General features: G+C 48.7%; 1 protein-coding gene across 1 annotated transcript in view; it reads left to right on the top strand.

The window, feature by feature from the left end:
• TLL2 (tolloid like 2) overlaps nucleotides 1-15,130 on the top strand; it is a 121,568-nt gene that overhangs the window by 79,426 nt on the left and 27,012 nt on the right. The window contains exons 8-10 of the mRNA XM_047072661.1: nucleotides 4,400-4,524; nucleotides 7,239-7,354; nucleotides 12,648-12,750. Coding sequence (XP_046928617.1) covers nucleotides 4,400-4,524; nucleotides 7,239-7,354; nucleotides 12,648-12,750 — 344 coding nt within the window. The remainder of the gene's footprint in view (nucleotides 1-4,399; nucleotides 4,525-7,238; nucleotides 7,355-12,647; nucleotides 12,751-15,130) is intronic.

The following is a 15,130-nucleotide window of genomic DNA, read 5'->3' as shown; positions in this document are numbered from 1 at the left end:
ACAGGGCTCCTCACTGCACTGGAACTCAGAGCTCCTAAAAGACATGCTGGGAGGCCACAAGACTTTTAAGACCCAGGCTCTAGAACTTGCAGGACATCACTTCTGTCACATTTCAGTGGTTGGAGCAAGGTACAAGGTGAAGGCTGTGTACATTAGGAGGTGCCTCCCATTATTTTAACAACCTACCACAGCTATCTTCTCACCCCTGCCCCAAGGTTCACAACGATGTTGGCAAAGCTATTTTGTAGCAAGTGGATACCTTCATCGTCTTTTCTGCCAACTTTCTGCATGGATTTTCAGGAAACTACTTTGTTCAGTGGGACATTTAACAGTGGCATCCTTACTAATGGTCGTTCCTGGCCCACTTTTCGTCAAGTTTCCCAGTCCTTAAATCCACATCATTACTCCTGGCCACATATCCCCTGGAGCCAGCCTGTGCATCGTCTTTGAGTTTGAAAAAGAGCAGGAAATGGCTTATAGAACATTTGCTCATCTGGAGGCAACTACTCTTCCAGCTGATGGGAAACCCAATCTTTGTGTATCTTTACAATTGATCTGACTCCTTCCAACTTTATTTTCTGGTTTATTGCAGTCCCTCCCTCTCCCCCTTGGTTGGACCTCGGCTGCGGAGAGTGATGTGTTTGGAGGTTTCGTTGGGCAAGGGTCTAGGAGCTGGGGAGAGAGATCTGTGGTACAGGGGCATCTTTGGAGAGCTCAGAGCTGGCAGCTTTATTCCCTAAAGCATCTGCCAAACCCTTTCTTAGTTTAGCAGAGTGTCAGGGCTAAGAGTTGTCCTACATAAAAGAGGGATGTCACTGCAGCGGTTCATGCGGGGGATGCCTCTTGTAGTAAATATTTTCCAGAGCCTTCCGTCTTGCTGGCAGTTCAGGGACATGTCAAGGAGGGCGTCCCAGCCCCAAAGAGCTATCTGAGTGTGGGCTGATGTTGTTCCTGCTGTTTCAGTTTTTGAAGTCTCTCACATTCCTAACTCTATCATTTATCTAGCACACATTAAAGCCTATTGTTCCTTGGGCAGTGAGAACACTGGCTGGAAGGAGGAGGATGCCGGGAGATGGGCTTCTGGCCTGCCTGTGTTCCAGGGCTGGCTCTCCATTACTAGCTCTGTACTCTGGGAGAATCACTTAAGCTCTGCAGGCTTTTTCTCACCGGTGGGGAGGAGACCCTAATAATTGCACTGGCCTAGGGTGTTACAAGGACTAAACGAGATGGTGCATGTAAAGTTCTCAGGCCTGGTCCTGGCACATAAGAAGGTCCTGTGAACGCTCAGTGGGAGCACACGTTCTCCACACTGTCAGAGTCACCTATATGCTGTGGTCTTCAGCAAGATTGGTTGGCCTGGGTTGCTAAGAGATGGTGGTGAGCTTTGCATTTTGTGCAGGAAAATTTCTTTCCTTCAGGGGAATCAAGAAAAAAATTACAAATGGACCCATTTTATTATAGGGCAGAAGTGCCCCCTTTTAGATCTAGTAGGTGATTGGATTTAGAATTTAAAAATTTTTTTTCAACGTTTATTTATTTTTGGGACAGAGAGAGACAGAGCATGAACAGGGGAGGGGCAGAGAGAGAGGGAGACACAGAATCAGAAACAGGCTCCAGGCTCTGAGCCATCAGCCCAGAGCCTGACGCGGGGCTCGAACTCACGCACCGCGAGATCGTGACCTGGCTGAAGTCGGACGCTTAACCGACTGCGCCACCCAGGCGCCCCTGGATTTAGAATTTTATGTAGAGTCATTACTTGTAGTTTAAAACTTGGCAAAGTCAGTGAGGGAAAACGAGGATTCCCCTAAAGTTTCTCTAGAAGGCTCTGGACCCAGAGATAAGGCAATGGGAAATCAAGAAAGACAGGCCAGGTGGTTAAAGGTTGGGGATGGGGATACTTAAAAGGAAATCGGCAGATGATCTAGGCTCTTGCTTGCTTATGTTGGAAAGAAAGTGGGTTTGAAGTCTGATTTAGAAAACATATATGCAAAACCAGAAAGATAATAAGACATGCCACCAGCAAGATATAAGAATAATATATATTTTCCAAAGTAGTGCAGAATTGAGGGGAAAGGAAATGTTTTAGAGAGAAAGTGAGAGGGAGGAGAAGGGACAGTGCAGCTAATAACTAGGTAACATGCATTGTCGCATTTCCCTTGGGTGTAAATTACTTTGCAAAATTTTTTGAAGACACTGCCCTACCTTGGTTACATAATTTAATTCAAAAATTATTTCTTGACCTGTTGTGCTCCAGTCCCTAAGGGCATAAAGATGAAAGTCTCAGTCTCTCTGCTTGAGGAACTTACTATTTAGCAGAGATGACAAATATCTTCACCCTTCAAAAAAGACAATACAGTATGATAAGAAGAGACTAGACAAATAAGGCCAAGAGGTAGCCCAGAGGAGGGAATGAATAACTCAGGATAAGGAGGGATAAAAAGGGCTCGAGAAGACTTAAGAGGGAAAGCCATCTGATGGGGTTTTGGTGAATGAACAGGAGTTTGCTAGTGGACAAGAAGATGGGCAGTGGGCAGCCTCCGCAGAGGACAGCCTGCGTAAGGGCATGTTTGGGGCTATCAGAGATTCGGTGTTGCTTAAGCTACCAAGTGGGGTGGAGGTATCAGGAGAAGTGCCTGAAGAGGAAGGCAGAGGCCAGTGAGCCAAGGGCCTGGGGATCCAGGTGGTGATCAGACATCAGTGGAGTCTTCTAAGTGGAGAGGACACAAGGCTGCCCTTGCATTTCCGGACAATCACGTTGCACTGTTGTGGGTGCAACATAGAGCTGACTGAGTCTACAGGGAGGGAGACCAGGTAAGAAGCTATGGAAGAATGCAGAAAGGGGATGCTGTTTGCCTGAGCTAAGGCAGTGTTCTGGAATGAGGAGGAAGGCGTAGATTCAAGGCACGATAGAAGGTGCCATGGTGCCTTCAGATTCACTCTTGGGAGACAAGAGTCATGGAACGAACATGGATATGAGACCCACATGACAGTGTAGTGGAGGGGTCGCCAGGCATCTGGGGCTTAGCAGATGGTTCTGGGGTCAGGATCAGAGAATTCTCTGTGAGTCTATTGGCATCAGCTAAAGCCCAGAGTTGCAGGTGGAGCAGGAGACGGGAGAGAGGAAGAGGGCAGATTCCCAAGGGAAAGCATGGAGTGGGGAGCAGACGTGGATGCTAACTTGCCGCGCAGAGACAGTGGTGCCCTGGACACCAGGGGAAGAGAGTCTGAGGAAGGAAGGAGCAGAAAAGTGGCAGTGCTGTAAGAGAGGACAGGTGGGGGTTGACAGGTGTCCATCCGAGTTGTCAGTTAGTTGGTGACCACTGACCGTTGCTGGTGCAGTCTGATTGCAATTGCATTGAAAAGTGAATGGTATGTGGGCAGCTAGACAGAGAATGGGATCCATTGTTTCCAGAAACCTGGTTAAGAAGGGAGGGAAGAAACTGGTAACTGGAGAAGGAGCTGATTTGAAGGGAGACCCTACCTTCCAGGAGGGGTCCCTCATTGGGGATCTGGAAGCAGAGAAGGAGGCTCAGGAAGGGGTCAACCACACCCACATCATGGAGATGTAAATAGGGCCAGTACTCAGCCGGGCATCCTGACTTGGTCATTTTAGACTTCATTCACGTGGGAGTAGAATAGGATGTTTAGAGCTGGAAAGGGCTGCTGTGACTGTCTAGGCCACTCTCTTACTGTTAGAGGAGTCAACTGAAGCTCAGAGAGGGGAAGGGGCTTGTCTAAGCTCACCCAGGTGGGGAGCCAGGCCTTACATAGAAACTTCTAGACTAGGACTCTCTCAACTTTGTTCTCTACATTCATCTCACTTTCCATCTGATTATCCCCTTTGCCAGAAAGGCCCCCAAACTCTGATTCCCATTATTCACCAGCCTGTCAAGCAGCACTTACTGACCAGCTCCTGAGAGCCTCACTCTGTGCTGGTCCCCAGGCTCCCTGTGGGGCCCCTCCAAGACTTATCCATGCTCAGTAGTGCCTGTTGCACAACTCTGGGGGGCACCACTCACACCTCGGTCTCTCTGAATGGTGCTCCCTGAAGTTGTAGGATGTGGCGGCCCCAGGGCCTGGACCTGTCAGGGGCTTTGTGGAAATGCACAGTACATGTCGGTAAGGAAGCCCCTAAGCCAGTGGACTAGGGCAGACTGGCAAGCTTGGCAGAGTCATTTTCCCATTGGAAAGTGAGTAAGCCGCTCATGAAACGGAATACCCACATGCCAGGACGAGTGAAGCAACGTCTTCAGTCATACTGGCCTACAGAGAGGCCATCCAGAGGCTGGGGATGTCAACGGGCTTATGGGCAAGGAAATGAAGACTGTAAGTTCCAGCCCGGCCAGCCAGCCAGCCTTGACTTTTCTTTCTCCTTTCTCTTTCTCTTTTCTTCCTGTAGAGGAGTTTTCTTAGACACCATCCTCCCCCGTCGAGACGACAATGGCGTCAGGCCAACCATTGGTCAGCGTGTGCGGCTCAGTCAGGGAGACATAGCGCAAGCCAGGAAGCTGTACAAATGCCCAGGTAACTGAATCCCGGGGAGTCCCGGGGCCTCTGTTGCACTCACGGAGCATGACTCAGCCATCCTTTGCCAACATTCCCCCTTGCTGGGAAAAACAGCTTGGAGAACATGGAGAGGCTGCTATAATTTCTGGTATCTACTATATGGAGGTTTTAGACAGTGTAGGAGGCCCACGTGCAGAGGTGATTGCCAGTAGTGACACGAATAATAGGTCTTGGAGCTCACAGTTTAATGTGTCAGAATCCTCAGAATTCTCTGGCAAAGGCCTGATATTCTGAAGAGGAAGAAGGATAGTGGAACAACAGTGAAATGGGGGCCCGATGCAGTGCGTACCCTGTAACTACAAAATCTCCTCTCCTTCCTGTGGGAATAGGGGATGTGGGTTTGGCAAAACAAAAACCAAGGGTTTTGCAGGAAGACAGTGAATGAAGGAGGGTGGGAGTCAGCTTCCCAAATACTCAGTGCTGTAAATGAGGTTACGTCTATGGTCCTGGGGGCTTCCTAGGGTTCTGGTCATCGGCTAGAAATCTGCCAGCAAAGACTGGACAGTATACCAGGGTCTGAGGAGACGTCTGTTTCTCTGCTCATCCGCAAGGCCCCTCCTCTTGAATCTGCCCTCTTTGCCTTCCATACCCTTGGTTCAGCATCACCAGCACCTCCCCCAGCCTGCGGCCCTGGAAGTGAGCTCACGCTGACCCTTTAAGTTGTTGAGCTTCAGTGCAAAGCGTTAGAGCAGACAGGTTTTTACCACTGAGGGGAGAGAATTCAATTCAGCACTTTGGGGAGGAAGAAGGAAATTCATTGCTAACAGGTCCGGTAACATTTTCCAAATGCCCCAGACCAGACACACGGTCTGATCATGGGACAGAATGTTCAAAATAGGCGCCATATTAGAAAATCTAGGCTATCCCGTTGCCCTGCTAAGTGGGATCACAGGGCACGCAAAGGGCTGGGTGGGGTTTGGTCCATCACAAAACTCTAAGAAATATGTCCATCCAGCTATTAGTCATCTGGGGGTGTGTTAGGGCTGAAATGCAGGTCACGCGTATCATATAACCTTGCTGAATTGAAAGAGAAACCTTATAGCATTCCCTGGGAAATGCCATAGTATTTATTTAGTTATAATGTATATGGCTCTTACTTCCCAAAAGGATTGGAGGCAGCTGGTAAATACCATGGAGCCATATAGTAATGCATCTATTCTTGCAGAATGTTGATGATTATTCTAAAATAATTTCCATGGAACCCTTGGGGGTGTTGACTGCCGGGCATAATCCTCATGATGCCTGGCAGTTGTTCAGTAACATGATATCGAAGCCCCAATATGCAGGATTTCCTGAGGCTGATGACGGGCCGCTCTCCAGTATTCCTTCCTGCGGCTCCAAAACTGCAGCTTCCAGTAATTTCAAGTAGTAACTGAAAGGGGGGGTAGTTGTCGAGTGGAGGGTGAATTGCATGTAGGAAGAGATGCATATGTTTCCACACTTTGGGGTAACCCCATAGGAGGAGGGGTTTGGGTTTGGAATCAGGAGGGGGCAGGAGGTAAGGAACCCGCGGGTCCCGAGCTTCCTCCTACGGATACTTTCTTTTTAAGGACAAATTGGGTGAAATATTTTTCACATACATAAGAACTAGGTTCTAGACTTAGGACCAGACAACCCTCCAACATTCAAAGGTGGGATGGTCTACTGTAGAGTAGCCCAGCTTCCCATACCTCTGGTCATTTTTCTGTTGTCTTGACTATTTATTTGGTTGCTCGTTCAGAAATAGGCAGCAAAAAGAGAAGAGGCCAGATTCAAACTAATACCTGAAATGTGTTTCTTTTTTTTTTTTTTTTTTAATTTTTTTTTTTTCAACGTTTATTTATTTTTGGGACAGAGAGAGACAGAGCATGAACGGGGGAGGGTCAGAGAGAGAGGGAGACACAGAATCGGAAACAGGCTCCAGGCTCTGAGCCATCAGCCCAGAGCCCGACGCGGGGCTCGAACTCACGGACCGCGAGATCGTGACCTGGCTGAAGTCGGACGCCCAACCGACTGCGCCACCCAGGCGCCCCTGAAATGTGTTTCAAAGTGTTTTCTTTTTCTTGTCGCTTCACCTATTTGTACTTTTAAAAAAAATTATTTTTAATGTTTATTATTTATTTTTGAGAGAGAGAGAGAGTGAGAGCAGGAGCCAGTTGGGGGAGGGGGCACGGGGGAGCAGAGAAAAAGGGAGACACAGAATCCAAAGCAAGCTCCAGGCTCTGAGCTGTCAGCACAGAGCCCGACGCGGGGCTCGAATTCACAGACCATGAGATCATGACCTGAGCCAAAGTCGGAGGCTTAACTGACTGAGCCACCCAGGCGCCCCTGTCAGTCATAATATAATGGCTGCTATGTGTGAACCACTCACTATGTGCCATTTCATTAACCCTCTAGGCAGGTCTTATCCATTTTACAGGTAAGAAAACTAAGGCCCAGCAAGGCTGGGAAACTTGCCCACCATATCCTGGGAGCCTCAGAAGAAATGCCTGGGTATTACGTTCTCGTCCCGGACCCTATTTTCACTTTTATTAGCCAGAAAACATCATCAATCTGCCTGACCGGTTTCTCGCCAATGCGTTCCGAGGGCTTTGGCTGGTCAGGCGGTGTGTTTTCTCAGTGGCCTGGTGCAGGGAGCTGCTTAGGTGGGGAGTGTGTGTGCCGGAATCACAGTTGTTGTTTTGCTTGCACAGCGTGTGGGGAGACCCTGCAGGACACAACAGGAAACTTTTCCGCACCTGGTTTCCCAAATGGCTACCCTTCTTATTCCCACTGTGTCTGGAGGATATCGGTCACTCCAGGGGAGAAGGTAGGTGTGAAACCACCTCAGGAAATGACGTAGCTTTCTTTGGGTTGTGTGAGGTGTGGGGGATTGTACTATTATTAACCATAGTAATAGCAGCTGCTGTGAGCACCCAGGTGCTGTGCTAGCTTGCTTAACATTCTTTAGTTCTTTATTTCTTAATTCTTTATTATTTTTTTCTTTCAACCAGGATCACCCATACAAATGGAGGCCTGTAAGTTAAATGTCCCCATGAGTTGTAAATCAAGCTCACAGTCTGTAAATCAAAGTAGACTGTGTCCTTCTCCCCTGGTAAATACACCATCAGAATGCCTCGGAAGGCAAGGGTCCAGTGTAGGGTTCCTCGACACCTCAGAATGCTGCTCTGGAAGGTAGCAATATGGGGCAAGCTAGCCCTCAACCCACAGCTGGCCCCTCCTTCTCTTCTCAGCCCCCGGTTTCATCTCAGGAGCAGCCGTGGCGAAACTCCAGCCACGCTCCTGAACATTCTGCACTCCTACCTTGCAGACAGCTATTCTTTGGCTGCCCCTCCAGCAGAAGTGGACTGGTTAGGTGTGCTGTCTGCCCTCGGGAGGGTGGATTCAGGGCAGAGATCTCTGCATGTTCTGGAAGGGGGCTCGGGGCTATTTGGACGGGGGACTCCAGGATCCAGGGCACCTGGAATTAGGTCTAGGAGCTATGCAAGCTCTGAGTGAGCACAAGCATTTGGGTCGGAAGATTCCATGATACCCTCTATATTCCCCTAGAGCTGGGTCAGGACAGAGGCCTCTTTCGTCCTGGTCCAAGGATGGTATGTTCTCAACCCTACCACACATGCATCTCCTGATATCCATTATATGGATAGGGAATTTGAGGCTCAGACATTTTTCTTGTTTAGAGAGAGACAGCGTGAGTGGGGGAGGCACAGAGGGAGAAAGAAAGGGAGAGAGAGAATCTTAAGAAAGCTCCATGCTCAGCACGGAGCTTGATCTCATGACCATGAGATCACGACCTGAGCCAAAACCAAGGGTCGGACATTCAACTCACTGAGCCACTCAGCTGACCAAGGCTCAGACATTTTTAAAAATTGACCAAATTCACAGTAAAATATAGAACTGGGAACTGGGGCTTCTGCATTCCTGAAACGTGTGTGTGTGTGTGTGTGTTTACTACGCCTCCCTACAAATCCAAGGGTTTTTCAGATTGTCTCAGACTAAGTGCAGCTGTCTTTGAGATGCCCCCTCTATCCCGTGTTCCTAACTCCCTCTAGTCATACCTGCCATAACTTATTCCACAATATCGTGACTGCTGGTTTATTGGGCTGTCTGCCTTCTAAGACCCTAAACTCATTGAGGACAGAGACTGTTCGCCCCTAGGTCTCCAGCCACCCAACACAGCCCCTGGCACATAGACACACAAAAAGCATTTGTTGGATGGGCATGTGAGTGGGTGGGTGGCCAAGTGAGAAATCTGCAACTGTGTTGTGGGGTGATGGATTTTCAGGTGCTTGTAGCCAATCTTCAGGTATGCCTAATTCATAACTTTAAAAAGCATCCCTTTAAATGTTTTCTATGGGCTGCATTCTATTCTCAGCATATTATGTGGATTATCTTTTAATCCTCACAACTTCGTGTGTTAGGTGCTATTCCCACATTAATTTTTCAGGTAAGGAAAGGGACTTGCCTAAGGCTACTCAGTTTGTGGCAAAGTTGGGATTTGAATCCAGGTGAGAAGCTGGATTCTTAGCCATCATCCTATACTATTCCACAAAGGGGTCAGGCTAATAGGCATTTGAACATGCATTCACACACACATGCTCACGTGTGTATGTTTTCATATACAATACCCACATGTACAACTCTTCCTCTGGGCTCTAAGCATTTAGGACAGTGTGGTTGTCATCTTGAGCCTGAGAGACTGCAGATTTGTCTTCCTCAGGTGCATGTTCTGTTCCTGTGCCTGATGGAGCCATTAATGAGAAGGAGGGGATGGAAGGAAGGAAGGAAGGAGGAGGAGGAGGAGGAGGAGCAGGAGGAGGAAGTGATCCAGAAAGCCCCAAATTGTTGAATTTCCCTAAATAGCAGAGGCTATGTGATATGTTTGAACTACATAAGACTCATCAAGTCTTAATTATTACTGCTAACTGGGGGGCAGAGAGAATATACCTCATTGAAATTCCTGTACCAATTATTTCCATTTCTGCTTCTCCCAGCCTTCCCCAGAGCTGCTAGTAATTAGCAAACTTGATTGGTTCAAGCATCACCTCTTGTTTATCACCTCTTCCCCTATGGTCTTTATGGTTCCCTAACATATTTAAAGTAATTAACCTGAATAATTACCCCATTTATTTTGATCCTGAATGTGTTACCAAGGAAGTTGTAATAACATTTTCTTTCTGAAGAATTTAAAAAGCTAAGTAATTATATTACAACCGGCTAGTAAATATTACTGATTCCTCTGCCTGAACGTGAACTCTGTGAGACATACAAAAGAAATCTAATTTACAGTCCCTGTCTTCAAGAGACTTAGAGTTTAGTTAAGGTCCCTCCTTACCTCTAGGGAGTCTGATTTAATTGAAGAAGGGGCAGTATTTTTTAAACTTCTGAGGTGGTACTAATTCATGAGCAGGGTTAAGAACCACTGGTCTAGTTTGAAAGAAGAGTGACATCACACACACACACACACACACACACACACACACACACTGTACAATACAGGAGGTGGGCTGGCCTGTTATTTTCTGGTACTACCTCTTCATTTCATAGGAGATCAGAGGGTTTTGTGGAAGAAGGTGCCACTTGTCCTGAGACCCGAACATTGGGAGGGATTGGCCCAAAGGAAGCTCGGGGAGAAACTCGCAAGGCTAATTAAGACAGGCAGCCTGTGAAGAGCACTTAGTGTGTCTGGTTTGTGGTGCACTAAGTATACACTCAGTAAGGCCTGATTCTTTAAAAGTGCCTTTATTGAGTGCCTATTATGTGTCAGACCTCATTATACACTCAGTGTACAGTTTCTCATGCAGCCCCCTCGGTAACCAATGGTGTGCACGTTGTTTCGCAGATAAGGAAACTGAAGATCTAAATGGGCAAGTATTTTCCCAAGATCCCAGAGCTAGTGAGTGATAGAGCTGAGGTATCCAGATCTTCCTGATTCTAAAAACACCTGCCCTGCAGTCACTATGAAAGGGAGAGGGGGGAGTCCCAAGGAGGGAAAGGCCATGTCCATTTTGGCAGTCAGAGAGGGACTCCGGGAGGAGGCAGAAAGCCCTGAGCTGGGCCTGGGGAAGGTTCCATTGGCATGGATATGCCAACGCACATTGGGAAATGAGGTCCCATAGGATGGACTCTGGGGTCTCTGGAAGGTAAGCAGAGAGGTTAACTTATGAGATGAGGGCATGGGGAGCTACTGAAGTTTTCTGAGAGTAGGAGAGGTTTAATAAATATGAGATGCCAGTGCAGGATGGATCTAGAAGCCCTACTGTGAAGAATGGCTCAGGGCACGGCAGGGAGGAGTTCAGGAATCCTCTCCGCAGGTACAACACAGGCAGTGGTGTTGAAGGGGCAGTGAGACTGGCTTGCAGCAGGGGACACAGACAAGTTAAGGGAAGAACGTCTGTGGGCATAGGGGGTAAACAATAGGGCGAAGTGGAGATAAGCGCAAAGGGTTGCACCTGGCTGACCGGTGCCACTTAGGGACAGGGAAGCTGGAAGGGAAATGCCATTTTGAGGTGCTCTCACAGTCCCTGGGGAGCAGGGAGGACAGGAGCCAGAGGCCAGAGAGCGGGGAGAGGGCAGGTGTGGTGAAACCCAGAGAGAGGAGGTTCAAAGCAGAGGGGCCACGGAGAACAGAGCCCATAAATAACAGTCCTTTCAATTTGGCTGGGAGGGCACCGGAACCTTTGACCTGCAGCCCTCCAGCCTAGGGGGTTTGCTTAGAGACAGAGGGACCTGGGGCTGTCTAAATGTAAAAGAAAGTGGCCGGTGGATGAGGGAGAGAGATGAACTGGCTAAGGATGAGGGCCCCGAATGGGCTAAGGCACAGGGTCAGTGCTGCAGCAGCCAGGGCAGGGCCCCAGTGAGTGAAAAGAGCTGAGAAATGATGGAGCAGGGACACTCTGAGCACAGCAGACATGGTGCGGACACCCTATATGGCGGGGCTTGATGGGGGTGAAGGGGGGGCACGCCTGAGCTCTGCTCTGGGCCATCTGTCAGGGACGCCCCAAGCTGGAAGGGTGGCAGGTTTGTGGGAACAGCATCTGTGTGCTGAGTCCACAGGGCCACTCAACTCCCTCCACTCTTTGTGGATGGGGGCATCCACTGAATGGGTTCACCATGTCCATGAAGAGCTGACACCTCTTTCCTAGTCCATCTGAAGCCCCAGCTCCCTGGCCTTCACTCCTCCTCACCCCCCTGCCTCTTCATTCCAGACACACAAACCACAACCTGCTCTGATGTACAGTACCGTTCCCCAGATGTCTCCTTGCCTTTATTCATGTCAGTCCCTCTCACCAAAACGCCCTCTTGTCCTGTCTCTGTCCGCTGGGCCCCTATTCCCCTTAGGTTAAATGCCACCTCTTCTGAGACGCCTTTTCCAGTATCACCAGGCAGCATTTATGTCTCCCTCCTTGGGGCTACAGAATTTCCTTTCTGTCCATCCATCTCCTTTCAACATTTGTTTCAAGAGTGCTCTAATTGGCCTGACGCATCTGTGCTCTCTGAGCTCCCTAAAGGCAAGAACCCTGTCTTGCTGATCATTCTATCTCAATTGGCCAACACAGACAGGCACATAGTAGGTGTTCAGCTAACAACGGTGAGATGAATGAATGAACGAACGAACAGACTAACCATAAGAAGGCTATTTGAGAGTGAGGTCATGGCCGAGGGGACACTGCTCACAGTGGTGCTCAGATGTACTCAGGCTAACCCCAGGCCCTTTGGAATGATTGATGATGTTATAAGATCTTTCCGTATCTCTGAACTTCACTGACCCCTTACCTCCTTCTAAATCCCCAGTCTCAAGGCATCCTGGCCCATCTTTTTAATGCATCCTGTTTTCTATAAACCACCTAGTGACTTCAAAAGCTCAAGCTATTCCCCAGACAGAACCAGAGGACCCATCTCCTCTGTTTACTCCCCATCCTGCTTACGGTTTATTATTTAATGTCACAAGGTTTCCTGTGTGTCCTTGTGAGGACACTCCTACTGTGGTCTCAGAGCGCTGTATGCTAACGGGTAATGTGAGAACACTGGCATGCAAGATGTATCTTCAAAACTCCTCGGGCTCCACGGCCACAACTCACTTTTCCGGTAACTCTTTACAGATCGTCCTAACCTTCACCTCCATGGATTTGTTTAAAAGCCGCCTGTGCTGGTATGACTATGTGGAGGTCCGGGATGGTTACTGGAGAAAAGCCCCCCTGTTGGGTGAGTTGACTTTAGAAAGCCCTGGGAGAGGGGTGATCGGCTTGTTCTGTGGGACGCTGTTAATGTGCGGAGGGGCCCGTCCTGACAGCAGTCACAGGAAGCTCTCAAGAGCCCGTGTCGTTGTAAAACTCTGAACACTCCACCTGGCAGCACGTGTTAAAAGCTTCTAGGACTGAGACCGCCCTTCAACCCGGCAGTTCTACTTCTGGGAATTTATCCTAAAGAACCAATGAAGGAAGCGTGCAAAGTTCTAGCGATGGGGATGTTCACTGGAGCGGGAAAAATGGAAAACAACTTAAATGTTCACCAGCAGGGGTTAGCTGAGGCACTGGTGACACATCTTTCCCGTGGAAAACTATCCAGCCACTAAAAATAAAGTTGGAGGTGACTACTTATTGATACAGAAAGGTGTTCACTGTGCACTGTTTCACAAAAAGGTGTTCCCAACTGGAATATGCTGTTGGATTCCACTTTCATAAAAATCCCTTCATATGTATATTTTGCAGGCTTTGCAAACTCAGATGCCCTTGGAAATAAGGCACACCTGAGTAAGATGGGGTTGGCATACTAAAATAAGGAGTGGTGGGGAGTGTGGCAGAGTGAACAGTGAGTATCTTGACCCAGATTATTCAAAACAAAATTATTTAAAACATGTGTAGGTTGGATTCAACTGGAGGAAGCCATTTTGTGATCTACAGTATAAATATCAAGTGGAATTATAGGCGTAAATAAATAACAGTGGTTATTTCAGGATGACGGAGTATATTTTTAAAAATTTATTCTGTGTTCCTGGTTTAGCTGTATTTTCTAATTTTTCTACAGTAAGCATGTATCCTTTCTGGGAGATGCACGGTGCGTGAACTCATACGTGAAAAGGCAGCTTAGACCTTTCAGTGGGAGGTTGTGGGCAGGTGGCATAAGATGAAAGGTCAGTTCATTCAGGACTGGTTACAGAAGAGCAATGTCCCGTGGGTGACCCAGAAAGACGAGTGTATAGACAGCCTATGGCATTGGTGTCCTGGGAATGGACAGAGGGACTCATCTCACTCAGAAATGACAGCCATGGTGGAGCCAAGAGAGAGAAGCAGATTTGCAAGGAGCCGGATGGAAGGGTTTTGGCTGATAGTGGGCTGTTCTCATTTTTAGAGCAGTCCCAGGTGAGCTTCCGGGTTGCCAAGGCTAAGCCCTCAGTGAGATCTTTGTCCCTGGCATATCCTCATGTGGGCGGAACAGCCACACTGGTTATGCTGTGAATGGCTGGCCTGGGCGTGAGCTGCTGTTGGGACAGCAGACCAGAGATGGAAACAGGAGGGAAGGGGGAGAGCTAAGTTGGGGAGTTAAACGGTCAGACCGAGCCTGACTTCACATCAGATTCCGGGTAGGTCGGAAGAGATGGGAGCAGAAGGTCTGAGGGGCCTGGCAGATATCAGGCTCTGTATGGCCACAAGGTCTCAGCCATGCCAGCTTTCATTGGGAAGAGCACACACGCCCCTTCTATCCAGAGGACCACGAGTTGAAATTTCCAGAGCTACAGATGGATAGGAAGTTGTGTCTACTCGTGCTGAAGAAAGCAGGCTCTGAGTAGGGGTACCAGGTTACCCCCATTAGGAGGAATCAGTCGGGGAGCGTACAGTCTAGGTGGGCAAGCCAACCATGGACACGAGCGTGTATATTGTAGGACAAATGGGTTTTGTCACCCGATGGCAGGGTGGAGGCTGCCTGTCCTGCACTCCTGCTTCCTCTCTATTGTGAGCAGATGTGGGGTATGCCAGCAGCCAGAAGGAGGCGTGGCTTTATAGGTAGCTCTGATTGGGCGTGGCGGGGGGGGGGGTGGTGGGGAGAGAGAGAGAGAGAGAGAGAGAGAGAAAGAGAGAGCAGGGCATTCTGGGTAGCAGAGGTTCCCGAACCTGGCTGAACATCAGCATCTGCTGGGCAGATTTCTGTGAATACAGATCCCTGGGAAACTACCGAGTCAGAATCCCCATGTGTTGGGTCAGGAAATGCTCCTGCTTCCCTGTAAATGTATGTACGTGTGTATGTGCGTGTGTACTTGTTTAATACCGCACACATAGAGAAGGGACTGCAAGGGGGAAGGTGTTTACCTCTGAGAAAGGAAGCCCAGAAATGGTTTGGTTTGTATACTTCTGGATTGTTCTACATCTTTTACAAGAATGCACTCAGGTAGAATTTTATAATTAAGATAATTCAAGGGGCTGTGTGGGAGGATTTGGGATGACAACATGGAATCACAGACCCCTTAACCTGGCAAGGATCTTAGAGTCCCTTATCCCACACCTTTACCAGGAGAGCACACGCTCCGCGAGTGTGGACCAACTTGCTAAGTCCACACAGCCGGCTAGCGGATGAGATCAGACCAGAG

This window comes from Lynx rufus, unplaced genomic scaffold, assembly GCF_022079265.1.
Source record: "Lynx rufus isolate CCGP_SWC_20201006 ecotype Redwood Valley unplaced genomic scaffold, mLynRuf1.p SCAF_11, whole genome shotgun sequence".
In the NCBI taxonomy this organism is placed as follows: Eukaryota; Metazoa; Chordata; class Mammalia; order Carnivora; family Felidae; genus Lynx; species Lynx rufus.
The sequence above is the reverse complement of the archived record's forward strand: the minus strand, read 5'-3'. Positions and strand labels throughout refer to the sequence as shown.